General features: G+C 38.5%; 1 protein-coding gene across 7 annotated transcripts in view; it reads right to left on the bottom strand.

Moving 5' to 3' along the window:
- The window catches only part of LOC149154467 (ZIP metal ion transporter family), a 311,479-nt gene that overhangs the window by 126,506 nt on the left and 166,661 nt on the right, over nucleotides 1-18,312 (bottom strand). For all 7 annotated transcript variants that reach the window (XM_089439031.1, XM_089439034.1, XM_089439032.1 and 4 more), the window contains one exon: nucleotides 616-656. In XM_089439031.1, the coding sequence (XP_089295157.1) occupies nucleotides 616-656 (41 nt within the window). The remainder of the gene's footprint in view (nucleotides 1-615; nucleotides 657-18,312) is intronic.

The following is an 18,312-nucleotide window of genomic DNA, read 5'->3' as shown; positions in this document are numbered from 1 at the left end:
ATGATTATTCTACAGATTGAGAAAATATGCACATGTACAGTGCTAGAGGATGACATTTAATCCTATCCTTGGAAAGCAAAAAAAATTCAATTTCACATTTCTACTTCAATCATAGATGACTCTGAGATTAGGAAACCATAGTTTTTGGGGTTGGAAGTGCTCCCAGAAACACACCCCTAGGGGCTGCAATGCATAACACTGACTTCTTTCAGCTTATAGATGCCAGGTCTAAAAAGTGTCTCTTCTGCCAAATTCGCCCATGACTTGAACCCAGCCTTATCCCTTTTTAACATAGCATTCAGGTGGGGCTCACCATAGTAAGAATGGAACCCTGGTGGAAAGCTCAACATTCCATCAACGTCATGAACCAAGGCCCCATTGGCAAGAAAACCATACTTAGAGGACAAAACAAATTACTATATAGAGTAAGAGATATATAATTCAATCAGGCTGAATATGAAAAAGCAGTAGACATCCATAAAAACTGCCAAGTATATCTCTGCAAAACATGGGACAGCTAACAGTTTATAAACGTCAATGTTAAAATTAGTGTTGTAAAGGAAGCCTTTACAACGATTCATAGAGTTACATTTATTTGAGATGGAGATGCATTACCTTTCAGTAGCAAAGTATACAGGCAGTGCAACAGCTATTCCCTGCAGAACAGAGATATACATGAACAAATCCATACATTTTCTTTACATCATGTGATTTCATGAAAATCAGAAATTGCAGGCGATCTTTCAACATCATCTCTTCTATAATAATGGATACGACAATCAAAACCATAAACATTCACAGAAAAGAAAAGGATGTATATATTACTAGTAAAGAATAAAGTCACAATGCAAAGAAGAGATGGATAGCATTGTAAACTGTAATACACCTTATAAGTGTTTGGTTTGTGAAAAAAAGGAAGATGGTATCAAGCATATCTTCTCAATTTTGTCTTTAGTCATGTCTCTTGTACCATTTTGAATGCACAAATTGTTTTAAGATAATAAAGATGTGTCTAACAAGGATTTATACAGCTCAAGTTTGAAATAATCATACTTAGTAATAAAAACCTCGGTGTGATCCTTCAGAAACAGATGGCTTTAAATGTGAAATGCAGTTTTAAGGTTGAGAAATATGAAAATTGGAGTTTTCAGTTCAAGTATCAGCAGCTACAAAGCTAGAAACCAGTGAATGCCTGGAAACTAGAACTTCGTTATCTGTAAGCATTATACTAGATTAAAAAAAAAATTGTGCATACCAATATCCATAACAACATACCATCCTTCATGAAACATAATTCATTCCTATGTATAGTACAAACTGCAGCATACGCCACGGATTTTAGAGTTGTCCTTCATGAGTTCTTAACCAATCAAAATCATTCTGCGAGGACAGGTTCATTTGATAGCACACCTAAACATATGCTTAGTGATGGACATTGTGATTATTGATGCACCGACTGCCTGAGGTATGCTTCTATCAAGGAATTGGGCAACTGATTTGGGTGGCAACATTCAGATGGACCTGTCTTATGCCACCATTCTCATTGGTGATGGAGAGTTTGTGACTCTACATAAGGAACATTTGAGAAAAAACCATATAGAAGATCCAAGAAATCCAGATAAAGAACTGGTATGTTTCAGTGATGCTTCTGTGTAGTGTCCCAGGGTAATTTGACCTTAGGTTTTTCATCAATAAATCACAACAGAACACCTCCATTCATTCGAATAACAGTGGCTTTCATTTGTGATGCATGAATATAAAAAATCTTCAACAGTGAAACAACAAAACTTTAATAAACTGGGCTGTCCACCCAACGAATAATCCACAGTGCAGTCCTGATTTCAAATATTTAGTAAACCACCACAATTCTAACACCATCTAGTCTACTGTTGCTACACTAATTATGACTTACTGTCTAAGACCCTGTTCCAGCTATAATTGCTTCTGCTTCTTACGGAGGAAGTTCCTCTTCACTGTACAGAGGTCCAAGCCCTTTGTTCCTTCAATGAACATGCTCCTGTATTGTTCCTTCAAAGAACGCACTCCTGTAAATTAACTTGCTGTCAGAATTGGGGTTGATTATGCCTTGTCTTGCTGCTCAATCATTCTGCCTCATGGTTCAGGCTAGTGCCAAGAGCATGCCAATGTGCTCTTCTATTATACAACCCTAATCAGAGGGAACCCTTGACTTGTCTTACTGGCCACGGCCCTGCAGCTGCGCCCTATGGCTGGGCCCCGCGGCTCAGCCCTACTGTGACTGCCGAGTGTATTTATAATTTTTGGATCCTTTGCAAATTGCAGCATCTGGAATGACCTTATCTCTGCCTCTGCTGCCCTCAACAGCCCCAGACTATCCTTCACAAACCGCAGATCATTCTCTATTGTCAAAAAAACACAGGCTGAATCTTCCAACTGAACAGGGAACATCTCAATGTGCCAAAATGAGATCAGAACTGCTCCTAAAAATGTGATGTGCCAAAACAAAGAAAATAGGTGTCTAGGTAGGGTGGGATCACCTCCACCGAAGCTAATCGAGAAGAAGGGGTCTTAAAACCCTCAGAACCTCAGTGCATGAAAACAGTGATATATGATATAAATCAATGATGAAAATGTGATTCCAACTCTCCTTTATTTATAGATTCCCTCAAGGGTCTCTCAAATGTGAGGGGTTGCAAGTGCAACCCCCAATTTGGGCCTTTTTCCCTAGCCAACCCAAAATTTACCCAATGTTGCCCCAAAATTTGCCAAAGGAATGGGGCAACTTCACATCAAGCATCTATGGGAAGAAGGAAGCTACTCCATTGAATGAACTATAGTCATTGTGCAAAATTGAAGAAACCAAGCCAAAGACAAAAATTGGTGTAGGATCAAGCAAGCAAGCTCAAGCATTTGCTGCCATGCCTAGAAGAAAAGGGAAGTTTGGGAAGCTTGGTCCTCAGAAAAAGAAGAAGAACATGTCGAAGGTTCAATGCTATGGTTGTCATGAATATGGGCACTACAAGAGAGATTGTCCAAAGCTCAAGAAGGACAACAACAAAAGAGGAAAGGAAGAAGCCCATATCACTGAAGAAGTGGAAGAAGCTGGAAAGAAGAAATCCAAACAGGAGGAAGTAAAAGAACTCTATTGGGATTGAGATAGTCTTCCTCACCTAGTTGTTTTCAAGTCTTTGTTTCAAGTTTTTTGTTGTAAAGTATAACTATCATGGTAGGAATCATTAGAAGCACGATAGGATGCATCATGTTAGGAGATGGCATCATAGAAGCATACAATTGAAAGCAAGATCTCGTGACATCATCATAAAGAAGCATGAAAGATCACTGAAATAGAAGTCTATGGTTGTCCCCTATAGAAGGATGTAGCTCTTGGTAACCTCATTAGAAGCATAAGTAGTACTTATGAGAAAAAGAATGTCATCTAGTATAGAGCTCATCATACATCATTCAAAAAGGAGCATTTGCGGATGAGGAATATCAAGATCCTCCGTTGGAATCTTCATCGAAAGGTTCACCTACTGGAAGAAGCGTCTCACCGAGAATTGCACCTTGTATGGGATTCATGGAATGATGGTATTCTGAAAATTTCTGAATCTAACACATCAGAAACCCCTACTGCAATTTCTAGTTTATTATCTCCTACTTGTTCTTTACATTAACAAGTTATTTAATAACATAAATGTCGAAGTAAACACAATTGCAGCCTTCACAAATATACAGATCAACAACTGAAATAAATTGAGACAACACAAGGGACACCGTTATTTTTGGACAATCGTCCCTAGAAAAACCCAATTCGGGAAAACCAGTGCAGCATATATGAGGGCTTTATTATTAAGCAGTTTTCTTAATACAACTAGGGTGCCAGAAATGGCTCAGCCTTCAAAGAATATCCTTAGCAGTAGTACCTCTATCCAGAGACAGATATTCTGGTAAATCAACAACCGGATGAACAATCCCACAGTGACTCTGGTTGTTCCTTGTGCTAGACAGCGAAAGTTGCTCCAAGCACTCCTCTAGAACTGTGTCACCCTTCCTTGGCTCTACGTCAGCTGATCAGCTCCCAGTCTGCCCCACAGACTCTCCCAGCGCTGCCTCTGAAGCCCTCTTCGACTTTTGCAATAGCCTCTACGGCTTCCACCTCAGCCTCTACGGCCCTTTGCATCCTCTACGTTGGCCTCCTTGGCCTCTGTGTCAGCCCTCCTAGGCTCTGCACTGCCTCTTCCGATACTTTGTTGCTTCTCTGATATGTATTCTTCAGCCTTGGATCAAAATCCCTTGCTGAACTACCGCTCACTACAATTGATCTCTAACTCGATTTCCTCAGCAAACCCAGCCCCAAAAAATCGAATTCTTGATCTCTCTTGGTGTGTCTCCAACTGACCCTCAAGCCTCCTCTTATACGTTTCATGTTGAGTATTCAACGACCGAGATTAAGTCCCTAATCAATGTCTAAGATTAGATCTCGCTTGATCCTCGTCTCTTAGAACTTTCTCACCCATTTTATATTAATACACATTAATATTAAAATTTTCCTAAGTTTAGACTTAAGAACCCCATTAAAAAAAATAATTATTTTAATATCTCTTCATCCAGGTGGAATTTCTCCAAACAATTTCTGGGTCTTGGAGATCTCATGTGCCTTAGCCTCTCCACCAAATTTCATCGCTAGAGCACATCTGATGCTACCAAAACTCAACACTCCCTCTTAGCGAGGAATGTGCTCTAGTAATGCTTCACCATAGAAACATCACACTGATCTTTTGCATCAATACCTGTGCTGATGCTTGGCCTGCTGCCTCACATCCCTTGCACTGTTGCTTCTTGTACTACTGCCCATGACACTGCCACTGCCACTGCCACATCTGTACTGCAGCTCCCTCTCAACATGTTGCATCATGCTGCCCATAGCACTGCCACTGCTAACTGCTGCACTACAACTCAGTTACCGAGAAGTAAGTAACTAACTTCACCCAAACACTGACATCCTGGTCAGTCTAGAAGCCTCGTGATGCTGAAGCTACCTCTGCTGCTATCCTGTGCTCCCTCTGCGCTGTTGCAACCTCTTTTGTGCCTCTCGCACTGCTGCAACCTCCACTGCGCTGCTACAGACTTCTGCACTCAAGCACTACCTTGTTGCTCCATCACAGCTTGCTCCACCCGACACCTGTCATCATGCTACTGTCTTTAAGGGCTCCCGTAGACGGATGTGATCCAAGAGTTTGGGCACCTCAAGGATCATGCCCCTGCATGTAGTTCTCTCGACTACAACTCTATTTCTCCCCACCTCTTCTCTAGAGGCGCATGAGCACTCATGGAACAATCGTCATCAATCTCAACATCCTTCTCCGCCTTTGTTGGAGTTTCCTTTGAGTCGGAAGCTTCTCTCTTGCCTTTCTTCCTCGGGCACTGAGAGGCATAATGTCCCAACTCCTCAGAGTTGAAGCACTTGACCTTGGAGATGTCCTTCTTCTTCCTCTTTTGAACCCCCTGCTGTCCCGATGATCCTAGAGCCACATCCTCCTCCTCCTCTTTCTTGATTTGAGCTCCCTTGCTACTACTCCCCGTCTTGGTCAATCTACTAAGCTCTTCTTGTCGAAGATTTGCCCACATCTCCTCCCAACTGGGGAGAGTCGCTCTGCCCAAAATGCTTTGGACAAATGTCTCCCACTCCTTGGAGACTACATTTAGGGCAATTCTGACCATGAACTCTAGATCCGGTGTAGACCCCACGAAAGTAAGCTGGTCCCGAATCCCTTGTAACCTGAGAAGAAAGTGATCTATCTCCTCTCCTTTCTGCATCTGATATGACCTCAGCTGATTTTCCAATAACATTTTTCGCTGCAAGGAAGAGCCCTGGTATAAGGTGGTCAGGGTCTGCCACATCTCCCTTGTTGTGTTCTTCTCAGCAATATGTGGTATGACATGATCCTTGACCCCGTCTAGGATCATGCATTTCGCCTTCGCCTGGGCCCCCTCATACTTCTCATTTGCATCAAGGTCAACTGGGACAGTTACGGTCTTCAAGGCATAGTCCTTGATGCGATGTTTATCCAGATCCTGGCCTTCCAGATGACAAAATTGGAAGCCTCGTCCAATTTGTCCCGATCCCTCAATCCGTTCACTGATATCTTTGCGCTTCTCTGCTAGACTCCCTCTAAGTCTTGATTTCCCTCCTAGAAATCCTCCTGCCAACTATCGAATCATTCCTCTCCAATCCCCCTTTGCTGTTGCAACTCGGATTTGGATTTCTTGGATAGAAATCCCTCAAGGTAGTGCTTCCCTCTACCTTGGTTCTGTCTCCCTAGACATTGTTCTGTACTGACAGAACCAGCATCTCACCAACTTCTCAAATCACAATCTGCATAGCTCCCTTAGCCCCGGCAACTGAAGAACCTGAGCCCTTCAGGCTCTGCACAATCACAGTGTATGTTGAATCTGCTCCTCCCAGCCAACTGCATCAATCCTTCCTGGCTGAGAAGGATGGCATGGCTCTGTGTGAGCCTATTTTGTCCCTCTCTGCCTCTACGTTGGCCCTTCTCTTGGCTCAAAATGCTGACGCAAACTTTGCGTGAACCTCTGCATCACCCTCTTTGCACTGCGTCACTCCTCCTCTTGCCTCTTCAGCTATGGACCAACGTTGTCTCTCGAGACAGCTACTTCTCTGCTGCAAATCCTTAGATTTCTTCAGCTGGTGTCTTCAGTCCTCCTTTGATCTGCAATCGCTTTGATTCTACTTGTTGGGAATCACGAATGCCATTAGACCAAAACACGCAGGTGTTAGTCAACGATCGCATCGCCAGAGATAAGGTTCCACAAGAGGTGGTTAGTCGATGTCTCGAAACACACGGGGAGCGTTGGTTTATCCAATTTCCAACAATATCCCCCCAACACGAGTCAAGTGTATATCGAACTCGTGAACTACGCTCTAATACCATGTGAAAATTTCTGAATCTAACACATCAAAAACCCCTACTGCAATATTTGGTTTACTATCTCCTACTTGTTCTTTACATTAACAAGTTATTTAACAACATAAACATCGAAGTAAACACAATTGCAGCCTTCACAAATATACAGATCAACAACTGAAATAAATTGAGACAACACAAGGGACACCGTTATTTTTGGACAATCGTCCCCGGAAAGACCCAATTCGGGAAAACCGTTGCAGCATATATGAGGGTTTTATTATTAAGCATATTTCTAAATACAACTAGGGTGCCAAAAATGGCTCACCCTTCAGAGAATATCCTTGGTAGTAGTACCTCTATCCGGAGACAAATATTCCGACAAATCAGCAACCGGATGAACAATCCCACAGTGACTCCGGCTGTTCCTTGTGCTGGACAGCGAAAGCTGCTCCAAGCACTCCTCTAGAACTGTGTCACCCTTCCTTGGCTCTGCGTCAGCTGATCAGCTCCCAGTCTGCCCCACAGACTCTCCCAGCGCTGCCTCTGAAGCCCTCTTCGACTTCTGTGTCAGCCTCTACAGCTTTTGTGTTAACCTCTACGGCCCTTTGTGTCCTCTGCGCTGGCCTCCTTAGCCTTTGCGTCAGCCCTCCTAGGCTCTGCACTGCCTCTTCCAGCATTTTATTGCCTCTCTTATATGTATTCTTCAGCCTTGGATCGAAATCCCTTGTTGAACTGCCCCTCACTGCAACTGATCTCTAACTCGATTTCCTTGGCAAACCCAGGCCTAGAAAATCGAATTCTTGATCTCTCTTGGTGTGTCTCCAACTGACCCTCAAGCCTCCTCTTATACTTATCATGTTGAGTATTCAACGACCAAGATTAAGTCCCTAATCAACGGCTAAGATTAGATCTGGCTTGATCCTCGTCTCTTAGAACTTTCTCACCCATTTTATATTAATACACATTAGTATTTTAACTTTCCTACATTTAGATTTCGGAACCCCATTAAAAATATTAATTATTTTAATATCTCTTCATCCGGGTGGAATTTCTCCAAACGATTTCAGGGTCTTGGAGATATCATGTGCCTTAGCCTCTCCACCAAATTTCATGGCTAGAGCACATCCAATGCTACCAAAAATCAACATGTATGATGTCAAAAGAAGTGAAGTAGGTCAAGGTGATTGAAGTTCTTTCAATCAAAGAAGTTGCTGAAGGAAGCCTAGATGACCAAAAGGAAGAGATGAGGTATGTGTGCTTGTATTTGATAAATTTGAGTCATGTCATATAGTTGCAAATAGCATGGATAAATGCTCCACCTCATGAGCATGATCAAGGGAAAGGGATCTCCTCCTTTGGAAGGATGCATAAAGGCATGACTCACATATTGACTAGATGAAATCAACATAATAAGTCGTCATATGGAATATGTGATGGTTTATAAAAATGAAGGAACTATGAATGGAATTTCCTGAAAAGCAATATGTGAAGTAAGGAGAGATCATGAAAGATGCAACTACTGTCACATAGAAAAGGAAATCAACATCTGATAACTAAAAGAATTCACTGTGGCAACTCCATGGAAAAGGTATGAAGACTTCAAAGAAGTCTAGAAAGGAAGATGACCATTGACATTTAATATCTTTTTGGAGATGTGTCAATATGAATGTTGTATGTTGATACAACAAGCAGATGTCATGATGTGAGACCATCACAAAGGTAATTTGATGTTCATTTTTTATTTTTGGAACAATATCTGGATGGGCTAATACATGGCTACCAAAGGAAGAGTTGTAGATGTCATCTACCACTGATACTCGTGGTGGGATGACAAGATCCTGAAGAAACATGATGTGGAGAAGGTAGTTGTATGAAGGAAAACCAGATATGGATTAGTAAATCACTTTCCGATGAAAGAAAGGATGACATGACTTACATGTGTGTAGTTTTCTTTCGGAGTTCTCGCATCCATGATTGTTTGAATCGACGTTTCGAGCCATCCATTGTGGCTCATCATCAGGGTAGATCAGTAATTGTGTAAGACAGATCTCATTGGATAGAATAAATAGGGTTAAGAGATGTAAAGGGACTGGGAGCCGACCTTAACTTTTGATTATTTGTTTAATATTTTTAATATTTAATTATAAGATTCTTATTTATTTTTATTTTTATTTATAATTAATTAATTATTTTATATTTGTTTTATATATGTTTTTTATTAATTTTATTTAGTTTTTGTTCTTACTCTAGAGTAAATTAATTAGCTTGATTTTAATGATAGTTATGTTAATTAGTACTAATTTTTATATATTAGTGCTTTTTCTAGAAATTTTTATGATTATAGTGATTTTATTTATGATTTATAAGTAGATTTTAGTCTTGATTACAAATCCTATTAATCCTCTTAATAGGATTTTATTTATTTATAATTAATTAATTATTTTATATTTGTTTTTATTTTATTTTATGATTAATTTTATTTTATTTTGTTAATTTTATTTAGTTTTTATTTTTACTCTAGATTAAATTAATTAGCTTGATTTTAATGATAGTTTTTTATGTTAATTAGTACTAATTTTTATATATTAGTGCTTGTGCCTAGAAATTTTTATGATTATGGTGATTTTTAAGTAGATTTTAGTCTTGATTGATTATTTTATATTTGTTTTTATTTTATTTTATAATTAATTTTATTTTGTTTATGTTCTTACTCTAAAGTAAATTAATTAGTTTGATTTTAATGATAGTTTTTATGTTAATAAGCACTAATTTTTATATTAGTGTTTGTTCCTAGAAATTCTTATAATTTTAGTGATTATGTTTATAATTTTATAGGTAGATTTTAGTCTTAATTAAAAACTAAATAATCTTCTTAAATGAAATTTTTATAAAAGTTCTTATGTATTGGTATATATGTTTAAATACTAATAAAAGTTAATATGATTTGGTATTATAATTCTAAAAGGTATTAAAATTAATTAATGTTAATGCTAATATTATAGATCTAAGATTCTTTGTTTTTTAGTTAAGATGTAAGATTGCTGATTTTTAATTTTAAGAATTTGAAATCAGGGTCAGTGTTTAATATGAGTGTGAAGAGTAAAGAGAGAAGGTTGGGGAGGGAGGTCAAGCGCAATGGGGGAAGGGTTGGGTTGGGAGACGGTGTTTCTAGGATGTTAAAGTAGGAATCCAATTGTCACTTATTTTCCATCCTTCGTCTCGATTGAGGTTGTTAGGGTTTTTGCCTATTTCTATGGCTTCTCTCAGTTTTCTATGGTGGTAATGATCAATCTTGGCTACTACCCTGGAGTTTTCAATGCAAATGTGATGATTGGTTTTACTGGAATGTTCAACCAGGGCTGAGGTTTTTGAGCGGTTATGTTTTATATCTGTGGCATGTTCTTGAATTCTGGTATGGATAGATTGACCAGTTTCTCCAATGTATGTTTTTCCACAAGAACATGGAACCATGTAAACTCCTTTGTGGTATTTGGGATCAACGGGATCTTTGACTGATTTTAGGCATCTACTAATGGTGTTCATGGGTCTGAAAGTGGTTCTAATTTTGTTCTTTTTTAAAATGTGTGCAATTTTATCTGTTGTGCCTAATATGTAAGGGAGGTGCACCTTGCCTAAATGATCATCTAGTGGTTGTTTGTTTTTAGGATTCTCTGCATTTTTAAAGGCTTTGATCACTTGGTGTTTATTGTATCCATTTTCAGTGAATACATTCATAAGATGGTTCTTCTCATCTTCAAAATGATTTTCATCTGAAATACGAATGGCCCTGGTTGCTAGAGTGTTGAGAACATCGTTTTTTTGGGATGGATGGTGGTGAGAGTTGGCGTGTAGGTAATGTTCTATGTGGGTTTTCTTACGATATACCTGGTGTGATATGGATCCATCTTTGTTTCTCTTGATTAAGATGTCAAGAAAAGGGAGGCTATCATTTTCCTCTATTTCCATGGTAAATTTGATGGAATTGGATAGACTGTTTAGGTGTTGTAGGAAATTGTTTAATTTTTCTTTTCCATGGGGCCAAATAATAAAAGTGTCATCTACAAATCTTTTCCAAAGTTTTGGTTTTAATGGGGCAGATTCAATGGCCCTAGTTTCAAAATCCTCCATAAAGAGATTTGCAATGATAGGAGATAGAGGGGATCCCATGGCTACACCGCATGTCTGTTCATAAATTTCATCTCTAAAACTAAAGAAGGTAGATTTGAGACAGACCTCAATTAATTTGGCTGTGTCAGAGTTCACGATTTTATGGATCACTTTCATGGCTTCATCTATGGGGATGTTGGTATAGAGAGATTTAACATCAAAACTGACTAATATGTCATTAACATCTAGGTTTAAATCTTCGATCTCAATGATGAAGTGGGTGGAGTCTTTGACAAAGGAACTAGTATTGCATGATTCATGAATGAAAGTGATGGATGTTTGATGCCCTACAAAGAAGTCCCAAAAGATGTAGGCTCCATAACAAAGAAGAAATTCATGACATCGAAAGAGGGAGTCATACAAGCAGTTGGTTGTCCCATGATCTCCACCTAGAGAGCTGCTGGAGTCAAGTCCCTCGTTCAAAGGGAGCTTGGGTACATTCCTTCATAGGAATGGGTATATCCTCACTAATTGAGAGGGAGAGATACACACGTCATTCTTGTCTTCACTTGGGAAGAAAGAATGGAGGATTTGGTAAACATCTAGCATCTAATACTTGTTGTGGATGTGGTAGGGCATCCAAGATAAGAGTAGTCGTAGAGGACCAATATTCTTTGAGGATTGGGAATCCAAGATAAGAATAGTCCTGGAAGGACATATCCTGAGAGAACCTGGGTGGGGTATGTTCCCTGAGAGACAATGACAATGGTGTCTATAAATCATTGGTCTCGCCAGTGTTGTGCTCTGATCTTGTGGAGAGATAGAATTGTTAGTCAAGACCTTGTTATGTGACAATGCTAGATGATATGATGCTAAACAGATGGGTTACTAATCTGACTCTTCTTATGAGAATTCATCAGACTAAGAATGTCCAAGTACCTTGTGTGAATTATGAATACATCCCTAGTTAAGACAAAGTGTTGAAATATGTAACTAGGTTCAGTCTTCATAATGACATATGTGGTGTTGATTTTATGTATTCAATGAAAAGAGAAAAATATATTTATTATTATTGTTTTTGAGGCATGGGTTTCATACTCAAGAGAAATTTATTGTTTAGGTCAAGCTCCCATTGAGAGCTTCTAGGATTTGTCATTGAGTCTACAAAGTCAAGAGATTCATTGTCATGAAAGACCCATTTGGGCATGTTACATATTGTAAAAAGAAATTTATTTGAGTCATTGTAAGAGTCAAAAGACCCCCCAAGACCTCGTCACAAGTGCTCAACAATTTGGCCCTCAAATGAAGCAAATTGGTCCATCTAAAGGGCATGTCAGCCTAAGGTGGTATGTCAAGTTGGCCTTCAAGCATGGGAAGGAAGCCTATATATACCAGAGGACTCGACCTCATTCAAGCATCAATCAAGTATTGCAAAAGTTCGATCAAGGGATAATAGGGAGCTCTGATGTGGTAGCGCTTGGTCGTAGAACCCAAAAGAACCAAGAGGGGAAGAGAAATACAAAGGGAGATTGGCCCCCGGCAAGAACTGAAGACCTTAGCACCCAAAAGCTAAGCCACTAGTCATAGTGCATAGTCCCATGGAGGAAAAATAGGAAAGAGCCAAGCGAAAGGAGCTCGAAACCTCACGACCTCGTAACATCATTTAAAGAAAAGTTACGAGATATGATGGCTCCGATATTGTAGCACCCAAGGGCTATACTGGTGTCACAAGCAACAGTCATATGAAATAAAACGATAAGTAGGCTAAGCACTAAGAGGCTAAAGGCATTGACACTGTGAGACATTATAACTTTGTTTTAATAAAAGTTACGATCAATGGAGCTCTGATACAACAGTACAAAGAGTAAAGGATGAATGGGTCAGAAGGTAGAGATTAAATGCAAGTCAGAGGAGTTGTTTAAAGGAGTTAATGGCATATGCAGAGATCATTGTGTCAAGGCAATGAGGACAATGATTCACAAAGAAGAACTGTTGGGCTTGTCCCGATGTTGAAAGAAAGCTACCTTTGATTTTCCCGTGCACGCCTCAGTGTATTAAATGGGGAACAAAGAAGCCATGTTGAAGTATGTGTCAAGCTCTATGTATGCTATGAATCAAAGATGAAAAGACTTGTTGGAGTGTGCAGGTGGATAAAGATTGAATTCTCAACATGGAGAATTACACAGAGAATCGATAAAGCGCTCAGGAGCCATCCTTATATTTAAAAAGAAGTAGTAGAACTACAACATTAGACACAACAACAACATGGAGGAGTTATACAGAGGTACGCTCAGGAAATGTGGCCACAGGTAGCAAAGTGCCTCATACCCTAGTGAAGAAAGGAGAATTATAGAAGGAAAAACCAAATATTTTGGGTCTATTTTGGTTCTTCTCTCACACGTACAGATTGTTGCTAGGACACACTTTTAGCTACACAAAGGACGAAATCACAATTAGATTCAGAAGGTGTTCCAAGGGTCAAGAAGATTGGAAATACAAGTTGAATTGGTGTAGAAGGAGCCTATATTCAAGAGGAGAAAGTCTTGTCCATCTTCTAGGTCACACAAGTAACCTAGGGTTTCTGCAGTAGGGTTACATTAGACTTCAAAGGAGCTGAGATAAGGGTCAAGAAGGAAGCATAAATACTAGCCAAATTCACAAGGAAAAGGGTGCAAGCCTAGCGAAGGAGGAAAGCCTCATAGATCTGCCCTATCAAGCTTACACGTGTGGCATAGATTTGCCCTATCAAGCTTACACGTGTGGCATCTTGGTATTTACAGGTAGGCCGAAAGTTGCAGGTCTATGTTAAGAAGTCGAAATTCAAAAGAAGTCGAGAACAGTGGTATAGAAGACAGTTTGACCATCGTTGACTTGAAGAAGAAGGAGAGTTGTTCAAGGAAGCATTATGACTTGGTCTTGGAGAGGTTCTTGGTCAAGGGTCTTGGTCTTGGAGTTCATCAATTGAAGATTCTATAAGAAGAAGAATTTGGTGGGTTTTCCTCTCAAGTTTAGAGAGGTTTTGGCCCTGGATGATAGCCTATATCTTGTGTCATTTGTCTCATTGTTCATTATGTTTTGGTACTTGTTTGATGAAGAGAACATAATAATAATCAAGCTAAAGAACAAACTAATCAAAAAAAGTAAAAAGTCTTCACAAGCAGTTATCAAAAGCAAGAGAAATCACCTATATTACTACCCCTAGATTTCTCAACACTTATGAGCCTCCAAGTGTTGAAAATTTGCCGCTGAGGGATGAATTTCCTTGAATAAAATTCCATTTATGACTATTCTAGAGTGACTTTCTAAAAATAGAAAGTCATGTCTATCATTGCAACCATGACTTTCCAACATTAGTAAGTCACCTAGCTTCAATTGGTAATCATGTATAGATGATGGAAAATCACTTAACTTATCCTTAATCAATCTAAATTGTTTGATTTTTAATTTAGTTGTCAATATTATCAATATTATTATTCTTACACTTATGATACTATAATATTATCTAAAGAGGAATTACAAGTCACCTCTCCTACTTGGCACTCAATCATGCCACTTCACATCTCTCTCCTTGATGGAAAATCAAACTCTCTCATTCAATGATACATTACTCTCTCTCTCTCAATGGATTCATTCCTCTCTCTCTTTAATGCTCTTACGCACCTCTTACACTCTCTTACACACTTTAATGACTCGTCATAAAAAGATTCCTCTTACACCTCTTTAATGCATATGTTACACTTCTCCTTAATGGCTCGAATTACTAAGGCATGTGTTCTCCTTCTTTATGGCACAAGTCACTAAGGCATGTGTACTCCCTCTTGATGGCAGGAGTTAGTAAGGCAAGCGTACCTCCCTTATGACATAAGTTACACTCCTATTTTGACATATGTAACTTATCCTCAAGACATGGGAGTTAATCCTTCATGAATTTGACCTCCTTGCTCTTCCTATATATTTGTGCCTCTCATCCTCTCTACTACTCACTTGTGCATTGTGAAAGGTGTTGAAATATGTAACTACGTTCGGTCTTCATAAATGTATTTTAGTCACAATGAAATGTACTTATCAAAAGAATGAAGAAAATATTTTTATTATTATTATGACTTATTAAAGCATAGGTTTCATGCTTGGGTCATATTGTTTTAAGTCAAAGTCCCCATTAAGGACTTCTACAATTTATCCCGAGTCATTAGAGTCATTGTCCATTAAAAGAGACCATTATTGGGCTTTCGAATCATGTAAAAAGAGTTATTTTTTAGTCAAAAATGAATTTAGTCTCATCCACACCAAGTCGGCCTCAAGAAGGGTAATTCGACCTCACGGAAAGGTTATATATAAAAGGCAGTTTGAATTCATTTGGAGCAATTCACTCTCTCACACATAGTTCGATATCCTGAAGTTGGAAGTTGGTAAGTGCGAAGTTGGAAAAGAGTTGGAAAGAGGTTGGAAAGGAGTGCAAGTTTTTGGGGGAAGATAGAACACACCAAGATCGAAATTTTGGGCCATCTCTCTCACTTCTTAGGATAATCAAGGGAGATCGAAGTTTTCTCTATCTATTCGAAGTTGTTGATGTTGTTGCTACTGGGTCGAAGCTGCTGCTGCTACTTGATGTTGCTAGATCGAAGTTGCTTTTGAAGGGTTATCATCTACAAGAAGGATTGAGGGCTGACTTGGTGTGGAGGGAGTCTTTGATTAAGTCAAGAGTCTTGGATTATCTCGAGAACTATTGAAGGAAGAATTCTTGACTGAGTTTTCCCCTAGATAGGGGTTTCTCCGTAGTGCCTACATCTGTTGTCCTTGTGCTATTGTTTTGGTAATTGCTTGAGGAACTAAAAGATAAACGAAGAACATAAAGATAAAAAAATCACAAGTAATTATCTATATAAGAAAATCTTTCTGCCTTCCTAAATTTCTAACATGGTATAAAAGCTAAGGTGAAGAAGGAAAAAGGCAGTTTTGAGAATCTACTAGAAGGAGTCTAAAGGATCGATCAAGAGATCATATAAGGAGCTCTTATAAGAGAAGAAGTTCACTATCTTCAAGGACAATGTATAACACACTAAAGAGTGAGAACAAATTGGAAGGAGCATCAAACTATAGGTCTTAGAAAAAGAGAATTGACCTCATTCTTGAAAAGAACAAGGTCTTGGATTTGGTCAAAAGAAAGGTGAAGAAACCTACCGAAGAATCCAATGATGTAGACAAAGTGAAGTATAGAGAGTCAAAAATATTGGCTATGACATTGATGGTAGAAAGCATAAAGGACAATCTTGTCCCATACATTTCCAATATAGACCATGCTCAAGAAATGTATGAAGCTTTATCAAAATTGTTCACTATCAAGAACATCGGTCAAGTAGCAAGTTTGAAGAATGAGTTAAGGACTACAAAAATGACAAAGGATGATATTGTGGCTTCCTTCTTTGTAAGGATATCTAGAATTAGAGATGAACTTCAAGCCATAGATGAAATTGTACCAAAAAAGGAGCTAGTAATCACTGCATTATTGGGATTACCACCTACTTGGAGTTCTTTTGCTTTAGGTCTCAACAGTTGGAAAGAAGCTCCTACCTTCGAGCAATTATGGAATGCTTGCACCCAAGAAAAAATGAGAATCTCATTAGTATCCAACAATGAAGAAGAAAAGGTTTCAAATGCATACTCTGCTTCTCACAAGAAAGGAAACTCCAAGAAGTCAAGAGGGCCAAGGAAGGTCGATATGTCCAAGAGAGAATGCTACCAATGTCACAAAATGGGTCACTATAGAAGTAACTGTCCTGACAATCCAAAGAACAAGAAAAGAAACAGAGACCAAGCCAATGTTGCTGAAGAAGGATCTCCAAAGAAGAATAAGCCCGAAGAACTAGATATAAGGGACTTACACTACTAAGTCCTTTGATCTAACCTTTAATCATTTTATTTTTTATTTTTAGCATTTATAGGTTTAACATATTTTGGAAAAACATTTTTTTATTTTGTTCTAAAGGTTATAGGTATCCCTCAAACTTGGATGGAGCCTCACCAACCTTTAAAGATAAGTATCTTATTACCTTTTTCGTTTTTAGTTTTCCTTACTTATCTAATTTTGTTTGCATTAAATACGTATCACACTTCTATTCATATTTTCCTTGTTTAGGAAAAAATTGTTGAAGACTCAAGGAAGAAGGCCTCACAAGACAAAGCATTGAAATTACACCGTTTGTTAAGAAACAAGAGGTATGTTTTGAACTACAAGTTTTTGCTCTCTTCATATTCATTCTTGATAAACTGTTACTAACGTCATTGTGTCTAGCTTTCTTGGATCTTAAAGATTCTTGATTGGGTGATTCATCATTAGATAAATCTACCCTCCTTCTATCTTTGATTACTCTTGTGGAACCCTAGAAAGTTTTTTTGTGAAAACCCTAACTTAAGGGTATGTCAATGTTAATGTGTGAAACCCTAGCCTACCTAGGGTTATTGATGAAAATGCTTGATGCTTTGATAATGTCATGTTTGGGGTTTTGGTATAGTTATGGAAACCCTAACTTAATAAGGTTGAATGGTAATGTCTGAAATCCTGAACCTTTGAAGTATTGGTAATTTAGGGTTTGCTATATTTTGTATTGAAACCCTAGATCATTAGGGTTTGGTAGTGTGTATAAGCAAGACCCTTATAATGTCTCAGGAATGAAATATTTGGTATATGTGTTTGTCCAATCAAACCCTAGTCTAATCAAGTTTGTTATATGCCTAACTTTTATTGATATTTGTGTCATGGGGTTTGACTAACACATATTACAATATGCTTGTGCTTGATGATGAAGTCCTAGATACATGTGTTGACCAAATTGTTGATGGTCATGAGTCTTAGGGTATGAAACTAAACCCTAGTTGAAGTTTTATTCCTTAGGATGATAGTATTTGTGAATTCTAGGATTTTGTAACTAAACCTTAGTAGAAGTTAAAATCTTTGATATATGTGATGACTAGTGTCACAATCTGGGATTTATGAAAAGTTGATCAAACTTGAAATTGTATTGTGGTTGTTGAGAATTAGTAAAATCTAAGGTTTACAACAAACCCTAGTGGGAGATAGTCACGTTGTTACTTTGAGCTGTGATTCATTTTGATTGTTAAAGCTCATGAAATCTAGGGTTTCGCACTAAATCCTAGTAGGAAGTCTAACAAACGAATTCTAAAGTTGTTAGATACATTGTGGATCTATATTTGTTTGAATTCCGTCTAGGGTTTGCAATGGTTTGTAGTATGGTATATCATACCTCTGGAAGAATCATTGAAACCCTAGATGTAATGA

This window comes from Pinus tabuliformis, chromosome 9, assembly GCF_031772625.1.
Source record: "Pinus tabuliformis cultivar Carrire ecotype Pingquan chromosome 9, CPIR1, whole genome shotgun sequence".
NCBI lineage: Eukaryota > Viridiplantae > Streptophyta > Pinopsida > Pinales > Pinaceae > Pinus > Pinus tabuliformis.
This window is presented reverse-complemented; position numbering and strand designations above follow the sequence as displayed.